This window comes from Impatiens glandulifera, chromosome 4, assembly GCF_907164915.1.
Source record: "Impatiens glandulifera chromosome 4, dImpGla2.1, whole genome shotgun sequence".
Lineage (NCBI taxonomy): Eukaryota > Viridiplantae > Streptophyta > Magnoliopsida > Ericales > Balsaminaceae > Impatiens > Impatiens glandulifera.
In genome coordinates, this window is record NC_061865.1 from 59,553,724 (window position 1) to 59,581,010 (window position 27,287).

The window sequence follows — 27,287 nt, forward strand, 5'->3', positions numbered from 1 at the left end:
TTTGACTAGGACCATCAACGATATAAGAACTTACTTGTTTTAATTCCTTGTTTATTTTTTTCTTTTATGACAAATATATATAGGTAATTTCACACCGTTCAATCTTTAAATTATCAAATAATTGAAATTAAATGAAAAGTTATGAATGATAATTAAATTAAAAGTTATGAAATGTCAATCCAATAAAAAGTTTTGAATATACAATTAAAAAAGTTGTGAATTGATAAAAAAAAAAAATTATTATTTCTACAGTGAAAAAGTGTAAAGACCAAAAAAAAAAAAAAAAAAAAAAAAAAAACTAAATAATTTATACATGAAATGTTATAAAAAAATTAATAAATTTTTTTTAAAGAAGCAACATATATTATTTATTATGTTATAAAAAATAATAATTTAAATAATAAAATATATAATATATATTATTTAATAATAAGTTATTATATATTAATAATATATATATATATATATATATACTGAGGTATAGTGAAGGAGGCTAATATAAAAAAGATTAAACAATAAATACTAATTTGGAAAGTTAAATTTAAAATAGTCTACTTTGACAAAAAAAAATCTATCTACCAAACTCCTATTATTTTTTATAACTTAAATTAAATAATTTAAATAAAATACATATATTTTAAATACATAATATTAAAATATAACACACAATATAATTGAAATAATTATTATAATATAAAATAAAAAATACATTAAATAGAAATTAGAATAATTCTATTTTATTCTATATAGTTTTTGTCAATCCAACTTTTAGTCAATTTTATTTTTATAAATCTTATTTTTTTAGTGGCAGTGAATCTAATTTTGAATAATTAATGATATTTTTAAACTTTTGTATATTCTATTAGAATTGAGAATTCAAATAGTTTGAGTTTTTTTATAATTTATTTAATTATTTTTGTTTGTGACAAATGAAATTTCTTTTTTCAATAAGATCAAAAGATCAAATTAAATTGTGTTGATTGGTAATTAAAATTATGATAATGACAATTGAGTTAGAAAGTGACGAATCTTGATGTAATACACAATTACAAGCATGAGTTTAAAAATGTATGATCTTCATCAATTTGAATTATGTGTGTATATTTTTCATCAAATGCAAATTAATACTTTCTAATTCATCATCGTCATAATTTAGATCAACATCAACATCTTAAGTTATATTATCTTTCAATTTAGTTGAGATAAAAAATTATACATATCACATAAAAAAAATTAATATAAATTATAAAATACATCAAACTCAAACTAACATGACTATGAAATCTAACCTATTTGAATTCTCAATTCTATACATCATAAATTCTAAATAATTAATTATTTAAATTGATTAAACTAAAAAGTTGATATTATACTTCGAAAATTAAATTTAACAAATCACTTAATAAAATTAAACAAAAACAAAGATAAGATTAATTTAAATTGTCAAAATTATTACAAACACAAAATTTAAAAGAAAAAAAAAAGTTGGACTGACAAAATGTTCATTTTATATATATACATAGAAACTTGGCATTATTCCATTATTTTCTAATAATTCACAAAAACAAAACCAACATTCATTTACTCTTCTCTCCACAATCTTTTCTTTATTTATTTTTAACTTCACCTTAACTATAAATTTTAAATCTTTAAATAGACAAAATAACAATAGATATATTTTAATTATATATATATATATATTAGAAAATTTAACAAACAAAAAAAAATCTATCCAAATTTCAATTATTTTAAAAAAAACATCATTCAAATAAATAAATAACTATCATGTATTTACAATAATAATAATAATAATAATAAAGAAGGGGACTATCATAATAATTACATACTTATATTGTGATGTCAACCCAACGTTGATCCCCGAGAATTGAGCTGTCCAATCTCATATAAAAAAACGTGAAAAAATAAATTTTAATGCCTTAATTTTAGTTAAATAAATTATTAAAAAAAGTGATTTTTGTTGAGATTTCAACTCATCACAAATTAAATTAATACGATTTTAGTTATATTATTAATACTTTTTTAACTAAAATCGTATTAATGGGCCTTGCTTACCTCTGTGTCAACCAATTCCCCACCTCTTTACACCTGTATTAATAAATGAGAGCTCTCGTAATACATAGTTTGTTACATTAAAGGAGTTTAATTTTGGAATTCAAAATTCAAAGTATATTTCATCTCTTTATGTTTTGTAAGTTTATTTTATGTCAACCAATTAATGTTATATTGACTGTTATAGTTCTAAAAAAATAATTACATTTGAATTAAAATTATGACCAGTGAATTGAGGGAGTTAAAAAATATATACATATAGTAGTTTAACAAGTCCAAACCTTTTGAAAACTAGAGTAAAAGGGGAAAGTCCAGTGAATATAACCCAAATTGTAAGTCCAAGAAGTAAATGAATATATGGAGCCCAAACTCAAACATACTTAGCCCAAAATTATTAATAAAAGACCACTAGATCAGCTTTTATTTACACTAGCCCACAGTCATATTCCATTTCAATTTAAATCTTGTTTTGATATTGATTTTTCTAATATTTAAAAAATAAATCTTATTCAATACAAAAAAAATAAAAATTGTTAGAGGTAACAAGTACAATAATACTGTTTGAAGATCTTTATATATTTTTTATATTTGAAATACTTAGACTTTTTTAAGCAATAAAAAATAAAGAACTTAAACCAAAATATGAACCATTTTTATTTTATAATTAAAATTTAAACATTTTAATAATTAATTTAAAATGATTGATTGCCTAAAATTTTAACTAGGTGTTGTTTATTAAATTTGGATTATAATTTATTGGATATCCATTCTTTTGGTGAAAGTCTACATCTAGACTGATTCAAATATCATATTTTATATTTCGTATATATCATATTATTTATATTTTAATTATAAGAGAAGTGGAGTGAATCCGAAAAAATTGTCTTAGTCAGGATTGTTCTCTACAACTCGGGAACATAAAGTTGGAATCACTAGTAATCGCGGATCAACATGTCGCAGTGAAAATGTACCCGGGCCCTGTACACATCGGCCATCACACCCTGAGAATTGATTTCGCCCGAAATATCGGACCAATGATCACCCATGACTTTTGTGTTCCACTAGTTCCACAAAAGTTTTTGGTGGTTTTATTGGCGCATACCACGATGGGGTCTTCGACTGTGGTGAAGTCGTAATAAGGTAGTCGTAGGAGAACACGTGGCTGGATTGAATCATTCGCGATAAAAATGTCCGACATCTCTTTCTCTACTTCAACATTAAAACCTTTTATTGCTTGAGTAAAACAAAAACCATATTTAAATATGAATGAGACATTTTAACAGATATGTCGTCTTTGTTTGAGAATATAATTGAATAAGTTGTCTAAAAACGAAAATGAAAATTTTCTACTAGGGCTTAAAAAATAAAAAAAAATTAATATATCACATATAAGAGATTTTTTTATAATATTTAAAATAATTTAAAATATTTAGAATATACATTTTTAAAATATAATATATAATATATTATATATTATATATATAATATATATATATATATATAATATATATATATATACATTATTTAAGTTGTTAATTGCTTTATTTATTAAAATATTATTTTCTATTTAAAATTTAAATTTAATAAAGGGCCATTTAATAAAAGTAAAATGAATGATTTGATATTTAATATGATAATAACATGATAACAAAATTATATAATTTTAGAAATTAATATTTTATTGTAATTACTAACAATCATACAAAAAATAATAATAAAAAAATAAAAGTTATTTACAATTCAACAACAATTGTGTCATAAAATTCATACATTTTCACTTTAACTGAACTCTTTAGAAATTAAAGTGAATACACAACAAGCCCAAAAAAAGGAAAAGAAAAGATTGCTTATTAAAAAGATTGAGTAAGTTTGAAGCAAAAGGTTAGGTTTAAAGAATATAAAGTATTAGGCCAACTAAACTTCATTTCTATATTATCACCTTTGAGTCTTTGTTAGAAAGTTGTTAAGAGAAAGTGACCTAAATGCCTATAATTTTGCTTACTTTACTTCATATTTTACACCAAAAATGTCCAAACACAACTCAATTGATCTGAAAACAACTCCACCACTTATACAGCAGTTGTTGGCACAAATTTCAAAAAAACTAAATTAACCCATTTCAGTTGCAACTTCATAAGCTCCAATGGAAGAAGAAGAAGAAGAATACCCATCATCATTTCCAATGAAGAAATCAAGAAAATTATTCAGAAGATCAATTGTCACTTACCTAAAAAACTACCACCACTTCTCCACCGCAGCTGCACTAACCGGTTTACCTTTCACGGCAGCCATTCTCCTCTCCCAAGCTTTTCTCCCTTCCTTAGCCATCTTTCCGGTTGTGCATAACCGCCTTCAAACACTCTTTGCCGTCGCAGGTTTTCCTCCTTCGTCGGAAATCTTCACAGTCATCTGCCTCAAACTATCTCAAACAATTACATTTTCAATTCTTCTTCTACCTTTTACCTTCTCATTCTATCTAATGGCAAAGGCATGTGTAATCCAAAGTTTAACTAATGGTAATAATAATAATAAAAACCCATTATTTATATCCATGTTCCTCACCCAAATCTGGAATTCCTTCTTCATTCTCGCAGCAAACGCTTCCAGCTTCTTCTTGATCTTGTTTGCATTCAGTTTCATGGAAGGGTTTGGATTTATATCTCCAAATTCTATTCTCTTTGTTTCTGCATCTGGAACTGTTCTCTATTCTATACTTGTTGGGAATGCATATATCATATCGAATTTGGCATTGGTTTGTTCAGGAATGGAAGGATATGGTGGGTATATTGGAATTATCCAGGCTTGTGTTCTAATAAAGGGGAAGACAACAACAGCTTTAACATTGACTTTGCCTATAAATATGGCTATGGCTGGAGTCGAGGCTTTGTTTCATTATCGGGTATTGAGAGGTTATAGAGATTCTAATACCATCACGGCTTCTATGGTTCTAGAGGGGATCTTTATTGCTTACTTGTATTCGACTGTTCTAGTGTTTGATACTGTGGTTAGCTGTGTGTTCTTTAGGAGTTGCAGAAGAATTGATGGAAGAAATTGTAGTGAGAATTCTGAAAATAGGAAGAGTTTGGAAGACTTGATTTGAATGTTTCTAGATTTCGTTTGTTTCTATAAATTGTAAATCCTTCCTTTCCTGGGTTCTAGTCATTAGTATATATCTCATCTAGATGTGAATTCAGATCAAAATGATTACTACACTTTCCTATCGGATCAAGATCCAAAATTCAAAGTGTTTCCAAACATTTGAATTTCAGTTCTGAAAAAAAATGAGAAAGATAAAAATTTGACTCTCTAACTCTAAAATCTCAAGTGGAAAGTGAGTTTCTTAAAAGAACTAAGGTCTCAGATTGATTCCCCAAAAAAAAAAACTTTGGATTCTCAATTGGAAAGAGTATTGCTTAAGAGAACTAATGTCTCAGTTTGATAACCAACAAATAAACGTCCCAATTGTAGTATGGGCACACGACTGTGAATATTTGTGCTAGCTTCCTCCAGATAATAAACCTTCGTTTTTAAAAGAAGAAACAATGGAATGAATATAAGATTTAACGAGATTCAGCCAATAATGACTATGTTCTTTCTTGAAGAGTGACCCATTCTATAGATTTCTTGGTATAATGACTTAAATATCTATTTACCCCACAAGGTAGTTCAAGTAGAAAGAGTTTTGTCTAAGAGACTAAATGTCTCAAAATTCAATTCTCACTAAGAACGTCTTAAGTTGAATGGGGACTGAAGTGTCGTACTAGCCTCTTTCAGAGAACTAACTAAGTATATATGTTAGTATGGGTTATTGATCCAACTAACCCACATTTCTAGAAAATACAAATATAATCAAAATGAGTAAAAAGAAAAAGAAACTCCACTTTGTATACATCATTGAAGGAACAGCCTCATTCTTAAATTACAGAAAAATACACCCAAAAAGTATGTCTAGGCAATAGAAAAGTAATATTCAAACATGGCTAGTATTAAAAAAAAAACAGGAACGGAATTCATTCTCTACGCAAAGAAAAGGTAAAGAGCGAGGGAGAAGGTGAATTTTTAATAAGTGATCTAAGCACTTGAAGCTAAACAACTAGCTAGGTAGCTTACATGTTACAAACTGAGCTATCAAACTGCAAATAAAAAAAATTAAGACATTTTGCCTATTTCTTCTCATCTTAACTTTCTATACAATCTAACTAATGGTGTCTTTGTTATATGTATTATCTCTTGCAGGAGATGAATACAAGAATGAGAAGTAAGTAGTCTACTTCTAAATTACAGTGTAAAAAGAATAGAGAGAATTCCAAACCTGGCTACAAAATAATAGCTCTGTACATGTAACTGCATCATTCTTCTGATCTTCAAGCTGAACCCAAATCTTTTTCTCTACAGATCATGATGGGGGTGAGGATATGAGGAATAATGGAACAACAGCATTAACCACTGACGATCTCTCATCCTATATCGTATTTCATTAGTTTGCTTCGATCATGCATTGCCAAAGTATATTGCTTTTGTGGACTAGGCTTCTTCCCACCTTTTATTCCCTTTTTGATTTTTTTTATAGGTTCCAGAGGCGGGAGCTCCTTGCTGAAGCTGAAAGAGCAAACTGGGATGATTTTTTTTTTCAAATCCTTGCAACTCTTTATGAATTTGGAGTATCTCGGGTTTTTTTTGCTCTTCTTTGTCAAATTAATTCCTTTTGCCTTTTCCATTTCAACTTCTTTTTCCGCTTTCTTCCTCTCCAGTTCAGCATGCTTTTCATTTTCTTCATGTGCTTTGGAGAATAGATTCACGAAATTTAACAGTGCTGTAGTGACTTTAAGAACAAAGAGAGAATGTATCCTTAAGATTCCCAAATTAACCTCAAAAGACAAGACAGATTAGCTTAGCAATTCTCATCATCTTTTGAGACTTGCATCACACGCAATGAAGATAAACAGACTGAGGGCATAATGCTTAGTTTTTTAAAGAGTGTATGATGCTTAGTAGTATGATTACGCACAAAAGTGAAAATTAGATCTGTAAATAATAAACTATGACCAAATTTTGTTTTTACGGATGAGGTTCAACTGTTCCAAGGAATCTTATGCATTTAGTTTCAGATTTTAGAGAACAAAATTGTACTTGTACAGGCTTAAACATGCCTTTTTTGTGGTATTCCTACACCAGGGCATAGGTCTAGGCATATAACAGTTTCTGCCTTCGGAAAAAGCATAACTGAAAGACTTTTGTTTCATTCAAGAATGAGGAATTTGCACAGGATGAGACTTTTTTTAGTTGATCGGAATCTAACCTTTATTTTTTAGATTAAATTTTTTGCTTTATTGTAATGCCTTTGACTGTTAAAAAGTGAACCCATTTCGTGTTCTCGTTCTTTCCCTCTATTTTATTAAAGTTGACCTTTTTAAAAAAAGAAGAAAACAGTTTCTGCTCTGAAATCATATCTTTTTTTCATGGTAAAAGTATTATTTTCACAACAACCATGCCCTAAAATCATGTATTCATAATACCAGTGACAAAAAAAAGCACTGAAATATCTATTAAACACAAAAATGTTGACTTGCGAAGTTTGTCAGTAAATTTACATACCTTGCTCAAATGGAAAACGAGCAGGATCCTCGCCAAAATAGAGGGTCAATGCTTCAGTATTTTTGAGCTGTGAACTCAAAATAATTTATTTCCTTTATCATTTGGATAGGGGGAACACAAAAGATCAAAATTAAACGTTCATAGGCTACTACTTACCACCTCTGAATACAAATTTGTCACATATGCAACATTTGCTTCTGCAGCACCTATAAATTCCTTAAGCGTCTGACAAAATTTAAATATCTCAATAGGTAGAATGAAAGTTCTCATAATGAAGTGCCCAATAGTAAATTAAAATGATAAGTAAATGTTTCAATAATTTCCTATAAAATAGACATCCATTACAGAAGGACATACACAATAGGTTTCAGGGGGAAAAAGACTCACAATATAGATGTACCTTGTGAAAAACTTCAGATACAGGGCCATCATTCTCAGATGCCTTCAGCTCGTGCATCACCTTTTCAAGACCTTTGGTAATAGACAGCATTTCGTCTGCTAAAACCTTCAATTGTATCTAAAAGGAAATAAAGTAAATTAAGTAAGATACATAAAAACATTTTATTCATATGTTTTTTACACAGAAAGAATGAGGATTGCCTTTGAAGCCGCTTCCAGATTGGCAAGATCTTTAGGTAAATCAAGAAGATCTGGCGATTTTAATGCAAGGACCTGCAGTACAGAAAAAGCCTCTCAAAGAAACAAATGAACAAAAGTTCCACATGAAAGGCAGGTCAAGTGACAAAGTAGAATCCAAACCAATGTAAGGAAAAAGAAGATTAAGTACCCACCTTACATAGATAATTCATGAGTGTCATCCTGTTATTCGAAGCACGTGTATCTGCCAGTTTAGGAAGACTGTCCAACTTGAATCCAACTGCAGAGCCTAAAAAGATGGTTTCATCATTCCAAACAAAATTCTCTAACACGCATCTCATTTTTATGGAGTACTGACATTTTGCCTTCAAAAATTCCAAATTTGAACATGGATGAACTTAATAAAGAATACTCTGACAAAGTCCTTACTACATACAACGCTAAAATATAAGAAAAAAGGTCTTCAATAATCTCCTCCCAACACCTATTAGGAGAACCTGGTATTTATAATCTTAACTAGTTCAAAGCACAACTTTTTCAAATAATTTACTTTCTTCCAGTAATACATGATTCCCCTCAAATTCTCCACCTCCATTAAATTAAAATAAAACAGAAAGAGACAGATTTAATACATATGCAAAGCATCACTAAGAAAATAAGGTGTGGATAAATTTGACACAATTAGGAAAAGGAAATGAGTTTATAAAATTTCACCACATCCTAACAGATCAATAGAGATTCCAGTTGAATGTAAGATCCATACCCCTTGCAGTTCCTTGATTTAATGTATTTCCTAGGTAGAGAATTTTCTTCATGATGTCTTTAAATTTCAAGGAATTTCGAACCTAGAGAAATCACCAAAAGTTACATTAAAAGAAAATGATGACAATAGATCCAATTCTTCTTTATATTAATGACTTACCTCTTCACATGCAGAGTTCACTGCATGTAAGCTCGTCTTGAATTCTGAAATCTGCATTGGCATAATGTTAGACAACTGAGGTTGGATGTAGAGACAAGAAAAAATGAAAACAAATCTAAAGGTAGCTACTAAACCTGAGAATTAAACTGAATCTTGAAAAGAAAAACCCTTAATTTTGACTCCATACGCGGAACCTTCATTAGCTCCAGAATGAACTGAAAGGAAAATGGTGGAAAGTTGGAATGATGATAAAGGTTCTAGATTATTCAGAAAGAATAGTTGAGGTTAGACTATGTTTTATAAAGACTTAAAGACAAAAAAGTTATACTGATTCAATTCCTTGCAATTCTATTTTCGGGGTTCAAATTTCACTAGACCAAGGTCATGTTTAGGACTGTACTAACTCCTATCCACAACTATTTTGATCTTATGACCTAGTACAAGGAATCACAAAGTTTAAGATTGTCTCAAGTAAAGTCTTAATCCTTTTCTTCATCAATGTTTACAAATAATTATTAGTAGGGATAATCCAGGATCATACCCAGCAACTTAGGTGTATGCATGTCCAGTTCTAGGTTGGCAGATGACTGGATAGTTTAGCCTTACTCTTATATCATCATTATTTTTTCTTTTGTCCATGAATGTATCTTACCCTACTAACTATTGAGCTTTGAAACATTTCTGTGGAGTGGAAAAGGTTGTGTTTTGAGAGACAAAGAAATTTCTTTTGATGCTTATAATATACTTTGTTATGAATAATTTTCTTTATATGAAATTCTCATTTTTGCAAACACACACACACACACACACACATATATATATTTGAAAACTAGGGAGCGATCCCCCCCCCACCTCACACATACAGTCATTGCCCCCCACTTCCAACAAAACCTTTTTAGTGGGAATCGAATCTGAGACCTTTGGTAGTAATAATATATATATTAAAATACTTTGTTATGAGACTGGTCATATCAAGGATTACATGTTATGATTCTCTTCTTCCACAATAATCATCAAAGGATACAAAATGATAGATGTACTCTTATAGGAAATATGATCTTAGGGGTGTGGATGGTGTTTAAGGCGAACCAGACGAAATCTAAGCATAAACTTGCAGAGAGAGTACATTCAGTTATTCTACAATACATGCTCCTACTTGGGGCCAAAGTGTGTGTGATTCAAAAGAAAGATATTTCTACTAAACCATCACATTTGACAAACATAAGTAAAATTGATTTTAATTGTATTAAATTTAACTGTCATTAGTTTATCTTAATCCCTTAGACAAGTATCTAGTAAAACTAATTAAAAACATGATTAAGGATATTAAAATATCTAGAAGACTCATTGACTTCCATAAAACTCATCTCAAACCAAATTTCAAACTTGTTACTTGGGAATTACTATTTCCATCATTGAGGTATAATTATCTCAAACCTATTAGCATTAGTATCCTCAAAATAGTAAGCTTGTTTTCAAACCTGTTCACACTTCCCGAGGGTATCCTTGTCCCCTGGGAAATTCTGCACAGAAAAGAAAAGGATAATTAATTTGGAGTTGTATGAAAGAGCAGAACATAACTAGCTGAAAACAAATAAGCCAAAGCAACCTGATCCATGGTGTATTAAAAACATTATATGGGATACTGAATGAATAATAATTATTTATCAAAGCATCAGAAAGTGCAACCTGATCCATGGTGTAACAACAGAAGATATGATACTGCATACATTTTTTTATCAAAGCATCACCTTAAGTAGCTCCATTTCTTCTTTTGTGGGACAAAACTTTATCATGTTCCCCACTTGATCGGCATCTAAAATTGTCTCATCCATTGCTAATGTTGCAGCCTGTAGAATCCAGTTAACATAGTAGTTATCATTCAATTTGAAAACAGAAATAGCCATAGAAGGATGGTCACTTTCCCTAAAGTTGGATGGAGCAGCCCACAAGTACATTGATCCCCAATTAATTTAAATAATTTGTATCAAGGTATCTATAGATTCAAAAAAAAATAAAAAAATAAAGGTATCTATAGATTGGGATTGAAGGAAAAATCTAGAGGCTATTGTTGAATGCTTGTGGAAAAAAGTTGGGTTTAGTAAAAAGTTCCTAGCTATTATCACCAAATAAATTAAGCATACAAGCAACATGCTAGATTATCAGATATCTGATGTCATGATTGTTATGGAACCATCTGATGAGATGCAACTCAGTACAAGCCTACTCTAATATTTGTTTTCATTTGTAAGGGTTTTCAATCCACAAAGAAAAATGAAAACAAGAATACACTGAAAGTTTATCATGAAGTCAAGATATTTAAATAGAAGTCTCGCTTTAGACAAGTCAAAGTGTGTGTCAATTGCACATGGCACTTACAGAAATAAGTGTTAACTTTGCAATTGATTAATATTTTTCTTAGAATATATAGGATTGAAGTAACTTGAACAGAATTCTGCAGTGGGAACATCTGCCTTTAATTTCATCAACTAATACGTTCTTTAATTTATTTATAACATGTATTTTTCTGGTTCATTTACGCATAGCACCAAGGAGAATGAGCTTGACAAGCTAATGGTGATAAGCAGAGAAATCGCTTAAAACATGTGCATGTATTTATATGGGTAAAATGGGATGAAAGAATGGAGAGAATTTGGGAGGAGAAAAAGAGTAATTTTGTTGATCAATAATAATATGTTGATTATCAGATAGTATATATAAATAATAAGAGCTACTATAATCCTAATGAAATTCTAGTCCTATTATATTCTGACTTAATCCCTGTTCCAAAAAATAATATTCTGATTAATCAACCAATTTTAATGAAAATATTCTTTATTCTTTTTTTTGGCAAAAAATATAAGTTTTATTCTATTGAACAATGTGTAACTATTTATTAATTAAACATAATTATCCCATTTAGGTTGCTGAAGCTTCAAGTGAACCAAAGTCCACAAGTCTTGAGATTGGCCTTTTTATACATCTCCTATTAGAACCATATCCAAATACATTATTAGACTCATCATTCTTCCACAAAATGAAAGTTCCAAGTTATAGTTCTACACTGGCCTTAATTTTTATAGCTACACTTTCTCCAGAATTGGTAGATAAGAGTGTATGTGCCAAAAAAATGAAATGGTTCCCTTAGCACATAAATGAAACAGAAATAAATGTTCATGCTCATTTAATAACAGATAAACTCGTCAATATCACGTAATGTTAAAATACAAAGGCTCCTTGGTGCACTATTTCCCCCAATTCACTGATAGAAGAAATTGGCATATCAATAAACTAAACTTTCAACAGAATGAAAAATTAAGACATGTTCACATTTATTAGTAAATAATCTATGAACTTCACTATCTATAGTGGTGACTTTACCATCATGTCAGGTAGAGGCATCTTGACTTGTGTGAGCATGATTTCAGTGTTATTGGCCCTCTTCATATCAACCTAGAAGAGGTGAAAATGTTTCAATCAGAAGATGACTGTGATTAAATTTGAAAGTCAAAGCATAGGAAAGAAGGTTTCAATAGGCACTGAATTCACAGAGTCAATACTGAAGTATTTTTCAAGGCCAAATATAGTTTGAGCAGGATTATGTCTATCACACACTAGAAATGGGAGTTATGGAATGCATTCCATCCAGATCCTAAGCATGTAATGGCATGGATCTGTACGAGAATGTACCCATTAACAAATGAGTTAAAATGGAGAAATAAAGAAAGAATAAAATTAATAACCAATCAAACAGCCCAAAAAAGTGTCAATGCGAAGATCATTTGACATAACATAACATGGCCAAATGGGATTTGTTACCAAGACTGAACTACATAACATAACAATGCCAAATGATAACTAAAGAACCAATAACATGTGGACAAAATCTCATAAATTTGGATACTAGAAAATGAAGCAAATAACTTCAAATTACCAGATGAATTTTCTCAACTTTTGAACCAACAGCCTTCTTTTGTCCTCCAGCTTTTCCTCCATCCGATTTGGTCACCGTGGCAGAGAAAAGAGTCTCAAGTTCTGAGACATCAAACTCTGGTGCTCTAGGATTAAATGTCAAAAACAAAAGTGAGGTACAAACCACTGAATCAGAAGAAAGGAAAACCACGTAAATAATGGAAAATTTGAAGCATAAGCATTGCATTTGAGATTGATAAATGTGATGATTACCACAAAAAGAAATCAAAATGGGTATTAAAGATAGTGTTGAAATAAGGATTAGCCAGAAAACTAAATAATTAATACAAAATAATTCAAATAAATATGAGGATAAGCAAAAAGAAAATGTTATAGGGCTATATTGCATTACATTTGTTGCTCCCCTTTTTGTAATTCTTCCCACAAGCTTCCTTTCAATGCCCTTGTTACCTTGCTCCAATGCAGTGGCTTCATGGTGGACTTCTTTGCAGCTGTAGTAGGAGTACGTGAAAGCCCACGGCCTCTTCCAGCAGCAGGTGGAGGTGGTGCACCTGCTATTGGCGGTCCACCAGAGCCAGGAGGTGGGGGAGGTCCACCGGAGCCGGGAGGTGGAGGAGGTCCACCACCTCTAGCTGCTCCGCCTGGAGGGGGCGGAGGAGGAGGTCCGACACCACCGCCTGGAGGGGGCGGAGGAGGAGGTCCGACACCACCGCCTGGAGGGGGCGGAGGAGGAGGTCCGACACCACCGCCTGGAGGGGGCGGAGGAGGTGGTCCGACACCACCGCCTGGCGGGGGCGGAGGAGGAGGTGCCACACCACCGCCTGGAGGGGGCGGAGGAGGAGGTGCCCCACCACCGCCTGGAGGGGGCGGAGGAAGAGGTGCCACACCACCGCCTGGAGGGGGCGGAGGAAGAGGTGCCACACCACCGCCTGGAGGGGGCGGAGGAGGAGGTGCCACACCACCGCCTGGAGGGGGCAGAGGAGGAGGTGCCACACCACCGCCTGGAGGAGGCGGAGGAGGTGCCACACCACCGCCTAGAGGAGGTGGAGGAGGTGGTGGGCTCACACTACCGCCTGGAGGAGGCGGAGGAGGTGGTGGGCTCACACCACTGTCTGGAGGAGGCGGAGGAGGTGGTGGGCTCACACCACTGTCTGGAGGAGGAGGGACCACACCACTGTCTGGAGGACCACTTGGGGGAGGCAGAGGAGGAGGTGGACCAACACCGCTCGGAAGAGGCGGTTCTCCATATGATGGAAGAGGAGTAGGAGCAAGATCAATTGAAGGTGGTTCCTCGTTTAATAGAGGAGGAGATGGTGGCCCTTTGCTTGAAAGAAATGGTGGAGGTGGAGGTGGTGGAATTGTTGCCCCATGTGATGAAGGAGGAAGAGTGACAATTGAGGGAGGCATTGAAGTGAGTGCTCCTTGCACTGAAGGAGATGGTGGTGGAATTGGTGCTTCCCTAGAGGATGATAACGTTCTTGGGGAAACACTGTGCATGTAAGGTATGTTTAAAGTTGAAGGTTGTATCATATGTGATGGAGAGGGAGGGAGAGGTGACATTGGATTTAAATAATGGCCACCTTCTGATTGATATGAAGAAGGATGTGAGATAAACATAGGGCCAAATGAAGGAATATGAGACAGATAGGTAGGTGGGGGGGAGGTTGAACTTTGAGTTTGTTGAGAATTATGTAGGGTTGGATGAAAGGGAACACCTAAAGCTACACAAGTATGTGGAGTTGGATGAAAAGGAACTCCTAAAGCTAGGCCTATTGGATTTGTAACTGAAGGTTGACCTAGATGTGTATTATGTGAAAAAGATGGAAAAGAAGCTGATAGATAAAAATGAGGGTTGTTTAGAAAATGAGGGTTGTTTAAAGGATGAGGGGCAGGGAGAAGAGTAGGTGGAGTTCCTTGAGAAGTAGTCAAGGGTGAACAAGAAATATCTCCACATGATGGGCTTTCTGGATTTGGAGTTGAAGGTATATCTGAAAGTAAACATAAATGTGGTTGAATGCCTTCTAAAAGAGAACTAGAAGTTGGAGGATGAGAATGTATTGAAGTACTGTTAGAAGGTATAGGCGATGGGAGAGTATTTGGGACCATTTGATGACCATATGAAGGAGGTGGTGGTGGTGGAGGAGGAGGAGGAGGAGAGTAATGTGAAGATGTAGTTAAAGGTTCAGGTGGGTCTTGAGATGTAGTTAGCTTCTGATTTAAAGGAACCTTGTGAATTGAGCTTGGTAGAGGAGGTGGTGGTGGAGGTTCAAGGTGAGTTGGTTGTGAGCATGGGTCTTGCTTTCTACAGTGTGGAGAGGGACATGGAGACGACAACAAAGTTGAATGGGTACTTGTTACAAGTGAGGGGGGAGGGGGAGGTGGAGGTGGAGGTGGAGGTGGAGGGAATGATTGAGTATCATGTGAATGAGAGGGGATAGAAGGTGGAGAAGGGACTCGTGAAATAACAAGTAAAGAGGGAGGCAATGAAGGTTGGGGTGGAACATTTTGAGTATCAGTAGAAGGAAAATGAGAGTCAACAAGGGGTTGTTGTAAGGTATTATCACATGTTGGAAACTGTGAAGCTTCATCAATCAAGCTTGATGGAGGTGAAACATGCAAAGTTTGAGTTAAATGATCTAAGTGAGGTAGCAATACAGAATCGGGTAGTGATGAGGTAAAGATGGTGGGTAACAGTGGTACTGGAGAACTACAAGAGACATCTATGGTGGGAGGAGGAGTGTCATCATCTATTGAAAGTGGGGAAGGCTGAGAAAAGTGAGTAGGAAAAGGAACACAAATGGCATGAATAGGCGGTGGAGGTGGAGGTGGAGGTGATAGACCATGAGGAGATAGAGGAGACAATGATGGTGATGGAAGTAGAGTTAAAGCTGGAGGATGAGACGTCATCAATGGAGTCATCACAGAAGACTGAACCTTCCAAGGGAGTGGAGGAGGTGGAGGCGGTGGAGGTATGTAGGAGGTACTTTGAATAGCTTCTTTTGAACTCTTTAGTCTGAATAAAGGTAAAGAAGATTTAGTTACAGTTTGAGGTGTTGGAGGAGGTGGAGGTGGAGGTGGAGGTGGAGGTGGAGGTGGGGGGTGAGGGGGAGGAGAAGATGGATGAAGAGGATCTTCTTCAATCGGCTTTGTATATGTTGGTAGAATATCTGAGGGAAAGCAAGATACTTCATCGGCCATTGCACTCACAAATGATGGGGGGAAATGGTTCTTTTGTTGGCAATCTGCACTTAAAACAGACTCCACTTCTTGACAAGTTGGCTCAGTAGTATCGTCATTTACAGCCACCATATCAGATAATAAAGAAGCATCTGCAGATGATATTGACTCATTGTCTGTGGGAAAATTCTTTATATCCAGTGCAGCTTGTTCATCGTCGTGCATCGAATCTGAATGTGAAACATGCATATAATCTTCTTCAAGACTTTCATCAGGATAGGTCGGCGATGATGCTTTCTGATTTTCTGCTTCCTTGCTTGAAAGAAAACCCTGAGCCTCCTTCTGTGGATCCTTTTCTTCTGTAGGAGATGAATATACTGTCTGTTTTTCATAAGAGATCAGTTGTTCTTCTGATGGAGGTGGACTGGGCTTCTCATATTTCCTCACATCATCAATATCTGACATTGTATCTGAATTTGGCATTTCCAAGTTCTCAGGAATTGAAGAATCTTCTATGTCTTTTCTTTCCAAGTTTTCTTCGGCAAAATCTACTTTGTCGTGTCTTTCCAAATTCTCTTGGGTAGAAGAATCTTCTTTATCTTCTCCTGCCAAGTTCTCTTGGGCAGAAGAATCTTCTTTGTATTCTATTTCCAAGTTCTCTTGGGTAGAATAATCCTCTCTGTCTTCTCTTTCCAAGTTCTCTTGGGTAGAATAATCTTCATTGTCTTTGCTTTCCAAGATCTTTTCAATTGATAAATCTTCTTTATCTTTTCTTTCCAATATCTTTTCAATTGATAAATCTTCTGTGTGTTCTAATTCATGCATCAATTCTGTGTCTTCTGTGTCTTCTCTTTCCAAGTTCTCTTGGGTAGAATAATCTTCTTTGTTTTTGCTTTCCAAGATCTTTTCAATTGATAAATCTTCTTTGTCTTTTCTTTCCAAAATCTTTTCAATTGATAAATCTTCTGAGTGTTCTAACTCATGCATCAATTTTGTGTCTTCTTTGTCTTCTCTTTCCAAGTTCTCTTGGGTAGAATAATCTTCTTTGTCTTTGCTTTCCAAGATCTTTTCAATTGATAAATCTTCTTTGTCTTTTCTTTCCAAGATCTTTTCAATTGATAAATCTTCTGTGTGTTCTAACTCATGCATCAATTCTGGCATATTTCCAACATCTGGCACTGGAATCTCAGTTCCAAGATCACTTGTCTCATCACTAGTTGCCAGTGCATCATCCAACAAATTGTCTTCAACACTTTTCACAAAATCCACTGCATCAGTATGAAGATTCATTTGAACATCCTGTTTAAGGTTTGCATCATCTGACGGACAATCTAGAAATGCGTGAGGTTCTAAGGCTTCCTTCCAATCCATTTTTCTGTTGTCATCATCAGGCCCATTTTCCTGATATGCTTGGGAACTAATACCCCCTTTTCCATCATGGGAATCCAGTGCATTGCTAAATATCTCCTCAACCTCAAAAAATTCATCTGGCGAAACACTTCCCGAGTCATCACTATCCTCTTCTGTGGTGATGGTAGGCAGAATGCCATCAGCATCTGAAAAAAGCACCTGATTCAAAAATAGAAAAGAATTAAATTATGTATTTTAAGTTAACGACTTGTACAAAACAAGAATATACCTGCGCCTTAAATTCCTTTGGAACTCGGTCTCTTTCATCCCATAGAATGTCAACTTGATCATGGCTCAACAGTAAGACATTTGATCTTACAAATGTTGAGTGGAACATCACTTTGAATATCATTTCCTCACTTGATAAATCATTACGCAAATGGATACATTCAAGAACAACATCGCCTTGAATGCGACAATGAATATCTATTGTAACTAGGTTACAATCTTCCTGCAGTTGAAATAGCATTTTTAACATAGTTTCTTACCTGTCAATCGTCTATCCATCAAATACATGAAGTTGAAATTACCTCTTTATACAGGCAAACACGCTTTCTCCTCTTTAAACTTGTATGTAAGAGCTTGGAGGTTCTATTGTTTGATGGAGAAGAAGGGTCTAGCCCGTATACACGAACAACTGGTCGACAACCATTACATTCACCAAATATTGGAAGAACTTTAAGTATAATGCAATCCAAAACAAGTGGTACATCTGTCAGAGGCCATTCTAATCCGAAATTCCATTTGGTGATATATTGAAGATATCTAAGTTGGGAAGGCTGTGTATTTAAAGGAGATAAAAGACGAATAAGTCCTCTTGGAGCTTGCTTATACAACATTTCAAGTGTCTTCAGCTCTCCAACGTACTGTTTTCGGTATAAAAGGAAACCTGCAAGCATGAAAGAAAGAACAGGCCAACCGCCTCTTTCACAATGTATCAATAACACATTTTGTTGCCCCACAATTGATAACCAATTTTCACTCGATCGTAGAAAATGGTGAATCATCTCGAGTGGTAACAATGGACATCCTACGTATTGCCTTGGGTAATCCATTACTGTCATGCCATATTCTGTCAATATTTCTGAAATTTGGCTCCTTGCTTCTGCTTCTCTGAAGTTAAAAACCATGAATGAAGCATCAGGGTAATGATCTTGTAACTGGGCCACAATACCACTGATGTATGCTTTATATCCATCTTCTTCAAAAATATCCGTGGAGAAGCAACAATCAAATACTGCAAGTTCAAGATAGAGTTACTGAGAAAATTCTTCGTAAACATAAACCAAACTTACTACATTGAAAGAGGTAAATGAAACTCAGACTTCATAAACTTAAAATCACATTCAAACAACTTCATTCTGCTTGTTTGAAACCAAAAATCAATCTAGACTAGAGATACAACATAACACTTGAACAAATTCAAACTCCTCAAAATTCAGTTAACGAAGAACAAAACCTGCACAATAAGAACATAATAGTTTTCCAAATTGCAACTAAACAGAAATAGGAAGAATCTTAACTATAACGTTTGCCTTTCTAGCTCAATTTTCATAACGGGAGATGTCAAAATATGAGTAAAGGCAGCTAGTACATACTAAAACCTAGAGAGATAAATCAAACAAAACAGAAGAAGAGAGGAGGGGATATTGTACGCACCATAAACCCTCTCGGAGATCTCCAAAAGACGATCAGGCGGTTTCCTGTAGAATATCCTTCTGAACAGCGCCATCTACTGGCGCTGTTTCTTCTTTTCAAAAATGTTCCTATAGATGTCGATTTGCAGCAAGAGCTAGGTCAAATATTGCAAATCAGTAAAATCAATCAACCGGAGAATCTCGTAGGGCGCGCGGCTGATAGCAATTCGATCCAATGAATGGCAATACCTTGAGAATTAAGAATTGCGTAATATGCGGTCGTATATAAGGTAAGAAGAGGGGATAAAATGTTAGGGTTTGACGAGGGAATTGAATCAGCAGATGGTCATTCTTCTACCATGTGACATGGATAGATAGATATATAGAGAGAGAAGGCAGAGTGGACTGAGAATGCCTCTTTGAATACCCTCTCTCTTCCTTCTCTCTTTCTCTCTTCCCCAAATTTCTCTGTAACATGCGTGGCTGCATGCTATCATTCATTTGTAAAGAGAGAGAGATCTCAATGAAGAAGAAACGAGCTGCATTTCAATGTCCAGACGGAAAATTGTAGGGGATGTTACAGGTAACGGAGAGTAACGGCGGAATATGGAGATTTTGTTATTGTTTAATTATCCTTATAAATTTATTATTTAGCTTTCTTTTATTTATTATTGACTTTTATTAAATATTTTCATCGTAAAATTTTAAATTTTAATTAAGCTTGTTTGGTTTTGGCTAGGGTGTTCAATTGATTAAACGATTCCGGTTAAGTTCGGTTTTATCTCTTATTTTATAAATCGGTTAATATTCGTATTGGTTTTACCGGTTTTGATTCTATTGGTTACGGTTGGTTCCGGTCGGTTAAACCTGTTAACCGATAATTCGATTTTTTTAAATTAAGTATTAAACCTATTAATTTTTTTAAAATTAAGTAATTTTATGTTATTCTCCATTTATTTATCTATGTTATATTATTTTATATAATATATTATAATAATATTTCATAAATATATTTAAAAATATGTTATAATATATTATATTATTGTAATATAATAATATAATATATTTCAAAATCTCCATTTTTAAACTAATATTTATATATAAATTAAAAAAAAATTTAAACAATTCTATACAAATTATAATTTAAAATAACTAATATATATTATTAAATATTATTTATAATATATCTAATATTTACAAAATAACTAATATAAATATATATAATTAAATTATTACTGGTTTAGCGGTTAGTAAAATAGTTCAACCGAAAATCAAATCTTTTAACCGGTAAAAAATCTGGTTAATCGGAACCATTAGAACGGGTTAACCAATAAACCGATAAACTATCGTTTCAGTTGGGTTATCGATTTTTTATTTTTTGCACCGCCTTAGTTTTAGCTTATTTGGAAAAAAATATATATATTTGATGTTTTATTAAAAAATTATTTATAAAAAATATTAAATTGAGGCTTTTAACGGGATTCGGGATTTTTTTTCAAATCTCACTATTTTTGAGTTCTTTATTTTGTTAAAGTTATACCAAGGAATTTTTGTCTTAACTAGGGCCGACCTTAAGATAAGCTCAACAAACTCTCGGCTAGGGCAACTCATTTATTAAAGATAGTGGGATATTTAATTAAATTTATTTTAATTTTAAATATAAGATGTTAGTAACTTAGTGTTACAACATAAAAGTTAAAAAAAAAAATAGTTATGGGTTCAAAGCTCACCAAAAAATCATTTTTTTAATAATTTTTTTAAACTAGACCTAGGACAACAAAAAATATATCGACATGGTCTTAACAATTTTAAACGTCGTTAACTTATTATTTACGTGACAGTTATAAATAAATAAAATATCTATGTCACTAGTTTAACTACCGAATTTTAACAAATTAAGGTTTTGACTACCGAATTTTAGAGAATCAGTAGTCAAAAACCTCAATTCATTGTTAGATAGTTAATTATTGACATAGATATTTTATTTACTTATAAATATCATGTATATAATAAATTAACGACGTTTGATATCATTAAAACAATACCTCGTTTTTGTTTGATATAATTTTAAGATTAAAGAGTTCGAAATTTTGATATTCGTACACAAAAAAAAAAAGTTTTGAAATCTAATTTGTTCTAACAAGGAACTTTAATCTGACAATTCTGTATAAATTTAAATTAAAACTTGGAGCTTGTTGGGTCTTAGATTATTTGAAAAAAAAAAACATATTTGATGTTTTATTAAAATCTATCATTTCATCCTTTTCTTATTATTTTTTTAAAAATTATAGATTTTAATAATGTGATTAAAGAAGTAATATTTGATTATATTATTAATCGGTCTATTTCAAATGTTGTAATTAAGAGTATGTAGAATAAAATAATGATCACAATTAAGAATATAATTAATGAAATTATTTTATGAAACTGTCAAATATGTATATTTAATACATGAGTAATTAATGTTATTAAATGTATGTTCAATACCATGCTTATAGGAAACAAGTGCAATTTCTCCCATGAATTTGTAAAAACTTCTAATTGCGTATGTTATTATTTAATACTAATGAATTTACTATCATTAATTTTATAATATTAAAATTGTTGGTTTAATTTAAAAAAAATAATTATTATATCTTGTAATTTCAATAATAATTATGATGTAGCTGAAATATTCTCAATTCTTTAATTATATTTATGAGCCAGATTTATGATTTGAGTAATTGAGTTGAAAACTTATTCAAATTAATAAAGTTTAAGGAGCAATTGTATCATGCAAGTCTTTGAGGCCTATTTTGAAAACATATAAAAAGTTGGGGGTCACTTTAGCTAAAGAGAAACGTCGTTAAGATCTCCGTTATCCGTTAGTAGCTTGAGCGCGCGAACTGAACGGGAAAATCCAAAAAGTCGTTGAACTGGTTGGTTCGTTTTGAATTTGAAAAAGTCACTGTTATGCCACGTCATTTCGACGTGTATTCGCCTACTTTTCTTATTTTATTTTTTTAATCGTATTAATTTGTTTTTGTATTAATAAAGGCTGTCGTTGATAATGTTTATTACTTTTAGGAAACACTTGTTATATATTATAATTAAATATTAATTTAACTTAAGAAAAATATAATTCTCAAAAATTATAATTAAAAAAAAATTCAAACACTCTTAAATTTATTAAAATAATTTATATTAGGTAAATAATGAGTTGAACATAACATTTTATTTAAATATTATTATTTTCTCTCTAAACAAAATTTGGATATATTTTTTAACTTCGAAAGTTGTTTCGATTTTATTTTAACTATTCAGATTTGAATCGGTGTTATATTTTATTCAGTTCAATATTATGTTTAATCAAAATAAAATGATAATTTTTTGAGTTTACGATCGTTCTCTTTTTAACAGCAAACAAGACGTTATTATCGATACATATTTTTTTTCCAATAAGGAGATAATCAGACTAAACTTCAAGCGCATTAAAAATTTGTTGAGAGTTAGCCATCAACTTAGAACGCCACTCACTTATATATATTCTTTCATTGTTTATTTGAATTTATCATTTTTTCGATCGATCATAGATGGTCAATTATTATAACATTTTTAGCATTACTTATTGACCATCGAACTAATAATAATTTTCAATCTCACTCAAAATATTTGTTAGAATTTTTTCCGACAACGTTTAATTAAATTTTTCGATTTACTCTATTACAACTCTCATAGTTTAGAAAGTCAAATGAATTTTTCCTTGAATTAACCATCAACAAATAACAAATTTTTTGAATATTTGTAATAATAAATTTTGTTTCTAATAATAAATTTTGTTTTTAAAATTCATTTTACCATTAAAAATTATCAATTCTTTTGTTTTGATTTTGTAAATATTATTTTATATTTTTTATTAATTATTTATTATATGTAACTTTCAATTAAATTTAATAAGAATTAATTTCATTTAAAAAAATATAACATTTTTATATAAATTTAGTTTATAGATTGAAATAAGATATTCCAAACAAGAAGAAAGAAAATTGAAATAAAGTATAAGAATTACAATCAATATCTAATTTATTAAGTTGTTTATATTATAAATTATTTAGTTAAAAATAATATTTTAAATTGGATTTATGTAACAATTTGTAGTGTAAGTTGGAGTTCATAATTTGGCACAAAAAATGAAGTATTTCTAAATGAAAATTGTAATAGTAGTGTAGAGCAAGAACATGTACATAAGACTATTTTTTCTAGTTAGTTTTATAAATTGTCAAAAAAATGTCTCACACACACTATTCAACAATTTCATAACCTAAATTGAATTATCATAGAAATATATATAAGTGGAAAAACTGTTGACGATTCTTTCGTTTCCATTATGTTATTTCATATTCCAATAACTCGATGTTCAATTCGAACAACTACCCAATGTATCTTTCGAGGATTCATCGCTTCTTACCTGCGATAACCAATTAGATGATGATATTTTTGATTAGTTAACATTCCTTGTATTATGATCAAAATGTTCTTCTTAGTTCTTACCTCTATGGAACCATGATTTCCGAATTGCTTGGCGAATCTGACGATCGTGCTTTGCCAAAAGCTCATCTACTTTATGCGATTGAGATAAAAGAGGTCCCGAAAATTCTACTTTCTCATCTCCTTGACGACGATCTTGATAACCCTGTAACATCAATATCCAAATTCAAATACAATTAGGACATTAATTGAATAGTTTTTCTCCCCACCCCCACAAACCAAATTTTCTGATACATTACCACATTGTTTCGATTGCGGTTATAAAGTGTCATCGACAGTTCCTGCGAGTGATATTCATCTGAAGCATCAAAGGAGTCTGGTTGATCAAACTGACTCCATTGTTTCAGCATAGCCTGTCTGATCCTCTCATCTTCGTCTTCACCTCTTATAGGTTCAAAAAGGCTTCTTGAACTTGACCGACTATGTGACTTAACAGAAGATTCGTCTAGCCTTCGTTTAGCCCATGCAAATCCACTCGACCCTGAAATTTGGAGTGGACCAGAAAATGGAACATCCCCTTGAGATGATGCATTCTTCGTATGGCTAGAACCCTCTTCCTTTGTCGCATCTATTGATGATGATGATGTTTTCGGAGCTTCCCTCCTTTGAGAGCTGACTTCTATTTCTTTCAAATCGTTTATCTTTCTAGTGCTATTCAAAGCCTGCGCATGAAAACATGAAAATTAAGCTTATGATCTTCCTTGAAATATGATGATGGTATTGCAAATGAATTAATTCAATTCATTTTCAAATTTGGTCATTAGTGAAACATGATTTTAGTTGGGAGAATAGAAAAAGACCTCTGCAGGAGCTAACTTGTTGATTACATTTGGTCTTCTTCTCGTAAGCTTTCTCGTTGTATCAGATACTCGGGCTCTTTCAATCGGTTTCTTCCTGATAAAATAAATTAAGAAATCAATGTCGCAGTTCGCAGACATATAAAAGCCATCAGGAAATCTTACTCTGCACGTTCTTCGCGATATTTGGCATCAATCTCCTTACTAGGTGGATATTTTGGGAAACTCGAAGGTTCGCATGCATAAGGCTTTGTCGAGAAATACTGCAGACAATAATCATTTCAACAAAACATGTTCCATTTAACATTTTGCTAGAAACAAACATACATACCTCGGATGCCAGAGCAGAAGTGGCTGTCCCTCGTTTATGTGGTTCAACCGATAACAGAGTTTCTATAAGCTCAACAGCCGTTTTTGGCAAATCTTTACAAGTTTCCCACAAAGAGCTTTCGTATGGATTTTGAGATTTAAACAACGTTGCATGAGGAAGTTTGGATTTTTTCCAGTAATCTTCTGGTGGCGAACCGCAAAGCTTAAAGATCTTATGCAGTTGCTCAACCTGCAAGATCAAATCAAGATTCTAGTCAGATTGACAGATTCAGAAATTTATTACAGTTTCTCATACAATAGCTACCTCGGTTCTTCCTTGAAGAATAGGTTTACCAAGAAGAAGTTCTGCAAATACACAACCGATGCTCCAAAGATCAACCGAGGCTCCATAATTCGTGGAACCTAGTAAAAGCTCTGGAGGTCGATACCATAAGGTCACAACCCGACTAGTTAATGGTTGTTTTTGACCAAACGAATTAGCCAAACCAAAATCAGCCACCTTCAATGTCCCATTATCATTCACTAATAGATTCGCGCCTTTAATGTCTCTATGCATTATACCCTTAGAGTGACAATGCTCAATACCCAACAAAAGTTGTTTCATGTAACATTTAACCTGAGGATGAATAATTTATCAAACCCATCAATTAGATTTGTTTCCTTTTATAAAAGATATTGTTTGTTTGTGCAAAAAGAACCTGAGATTCACTGAATTTGAGGTCGGGATTGGAGACAAGACCAGCAACGTCGTGTTCCATATACTCAAACACGAGGTATAAGCTACATGACAGTTTGGAAGCAATCAGGCCTTCCAATTTAATGATGTTGGGATGATCATGGAGTTTTCGCAGGATGTTTATCTCTCGTGCCATAAACCTAACACTTTCAGGCTCAAAATTTTCGAACCTGACCTTCTTAAGAGCAAATATCTTGCCAGTTTCGGTTTGGCGTGCTTTGAATACACTGCTGTATGTACCTTGTCCAACCTGTGATCAATTTCATTGAAATTTAATAAGATACTTCATCAATCAATCATCAATGTGTGTGATTCATTCCCAAATCTGTAAAATTCTAATTTCTAATGCTATAAGAACTGTAATTGAAGCTTTAGATTTGTTTCCAATTCTGATTCCACCATAACCAAACATAGCAGCCCAATGATTGGATTACATTTCTATGGTAGATTTGCAATTGAAGCAAACAAGGAGAAAATAAGGGAAATAAGAAGATAAAGGGTGAAGTCATAAACCTTCTCCATCTTCTCAAATGAGTCAGCATTAAGAGGCACCCAACCTTGAATAGCTTCGCCGGCGACAGCAGTAAGCCACGTCGGCCATCCAGCGGCGAGCTGTTCTTCAGCCACGTTTCTCCTTACATTCCCCATCCTGAAGCTCACAAACTCGTTAATGGAGTTAGATTTCCCCAACTCACTCAAATCGCAATCACTCACACCCGAATCCGTCCTCTTCTTCTTCTTTTTCCCGTTTTCACTCTTCCTCCCAGACTGACCCAGTTCCCCATTATCCCGTATAGCACCGGAATAATCAATCGCCGGCGTCACTGACACCGTTTGCTTCGAAGTAACACAACCCATCAAAAAATAAAGAAACTCAGAGATTTCCAAAAAGCATATCGAGATTTTAAACGAAACCCAATACAAGAAAAGGTTTTTGGATTCGTGAATGGAAGTGGGATTGAATTTTATACCAAAACCCACATCATGATTCTCCTTTTTGAAGTAACTGGTAAGAAAATTCTCTCTTTTTTCTTTCTCGGTTAATAGTACGGCAGTGGTGCGATGATTGCGGAAAGAGGAAGGAGAGAGAAGGGTGAGAAAAGGGGTAATGGGAAAGCGGAATCAACGGAGAAATGGTTAATGGAAGCTAGTGGCGCTGAATCGAAGCAGGTCTGTGTGTTGTTTCAGAGATGTGGAAAAGAGTGTGATAAGTCTTCCTTACTTGACTTTTTCTTTGAACAACTTTGACAATTTTATTTATTTTATTGTCTTATATATATATATTTACTATGATAATAATGAATTAATGATAATAAATAATAATTATTATAATAGCTGTAAAAGTGAAGAAAAAGGAAAAAAAAATATTGGACAATGACAAAGGGTAACCAGTAATACATGGATAGTTTGATGACATGACAAAGAGTAACCATATTTTGTATTTTTAATTAATTACATATTTGAGGTTTTTAAAAAAATAACATTATAATTGTGCGTGTTATGAGTGTTGGATTTTGGGTTTATAATGTTTGAAACATTTGGTTTTATTTAATTGC

The 27,287-nt window shown here is 32.9% G+C and overlaps 3 protein-coding genes across 3 annotated transcripts; 1 reads left to right on the forward strand and 2 right to left on the reverse strand.

Moving 5' to 3' along the window:
- Positions 1-3,953: 3,953 nt before the first annotated feature.
- LOC124936689 lies at positions 3,954-5,231 on the forward strand. Its single transcript, XM_047477209.1, has 2 exons — positions 3,954-4,586; positions 4,833-5,231. Exons 1-2 carry the CDS (start codon positions 4,214-4,216, stop codon positions 5,168-5,170), a joined length of 711 nt encoding a protein of 236 aa, XP_047333165.1. The 5' UTR covers positions 3,954-4,213; the 3' UTR covers positions 5,171-5,231.
- Positions 5,232-6,131: 900 nt separating this feature from the next.
- On the reverse strand, positions 6,132-19,827 carry LOC124936930 (formin-like protein 20). Its single transcript, XM_047477459.1, has 17 exons — positions 19,364-19,827; positions 18,235-18,941; positions 17,934-18,155; positions 13,509-17,863; positions 13,119-13,242; positions 12,566-12,637; positions 10,936-11,034; positions 10,666-10,707; positions 9,319-9,399; positions 9,185-9,235; positions 9,026-9,107; positions 8,457-8,551; positions 8,266-8,337; positions 8,066-8,182; positions 7,822-7,890; positions 7,666-7,732; positions 6,132-6,892 (listed from the first exon to the last, which is right to left on the reverse strand). Exons 1-17 carry the CDS (start codon positions 19,434-19,436, stop codon positions 6,528-6,530), a joined length of 6,693 nt encoding a protein of 2,230 aa, XP_047333415.1. The 5' UTR covers positions 19,437-19,827; the 3' UTR covers positions 6,132-6,527.
- A 3,710-nt stretch (positions 19,828-23,537) lies between these two features.
- On the reverse strand, positions 23,538-26,963 carry LOC124936928 (protein IMPAIRED IN BABA-INDUCED STERILITY 1-like). The gene is made up of 9 exons (XM_047477458.1): positions 26,245-26,963; positions 25,694-25,981; positions 25,300-25,611; positions 24,997-25,224; positions 24,831-24,928; positions 24,669-24,762; positions 24,108-24,530; positions 23,872-24,013; positions 23,538-23,788 (listed from the first exon to the last, which is right to left on the reverse strand). Exons 1-9 carry the CDS (start codon positions 26,587-26,589, stop codon positions 23,775-23,777), a joined length of 1,944 nt encoding a protein of 647 aa, XP_047333414.1. The 5' UTR covers positions 26,590-26,963; the 3' UTR covers positions 23,538-23,774.
- Between the last annotated feature and the right edge of the window lie 324 nt (positions 26,964-27,287).

Coding starts and splice junctions, on each gene's coding strand:
- LOC124936689 (XM_047477209.1), top strand. CDS start 4,214: ATGGAAGAAGAAGAAGAAGAATACCCATCATCATTTCCAATGAAGAAA. Junction 4,587..4,832: donor AATCCAAAGTTTAACTAATG/GTAATAATAATA, acceptor TGGTTTGTTCAG/GAATGGAAGGATATGGTGGG.
- LOC124936930 (XM_047477459.1), bottom strand. CDS start 19,436: ATGGCGCTGTTCAGAAGGATATTCTACAGGAAACCGCCTGATCGTCTT. Junction 8,183..8,265: donor ATCTGGAAGCGGCTTCAAAG/GCAATCCTCATT, acceptor ATTTCCTTTTAG/ATACAATTGAAGGTTTTAGC. Junction 6,893..7,665: donor TCGTTTTCCATTTGAGCAAG/GTATGTAAATTT, acceptor TTGTTCTTAAAG/TCACTACAGCACTGTTAAAT.
- LOC124936928 (XM_047477458.1), bottom strand. CDS start 26,589: ATGGGTTGTGTTACTTCGAAGCAAACGGTGTCAGTGACGCCGGCGATT. Junction 25,982..26,244: donor CATTTGAGAAGATGGAGAAG/GTTTATGACTTC, acceptor AATTGATCACAG/GTTGGACAAGGTACATACAG. Junction 25,612..25,693: donor TCAAATTCAGTGAATCTCAG/GTTCTTTTTGCA, acceptor ATTCATCCTCAG/GTTAAATGTTACATGAAACA.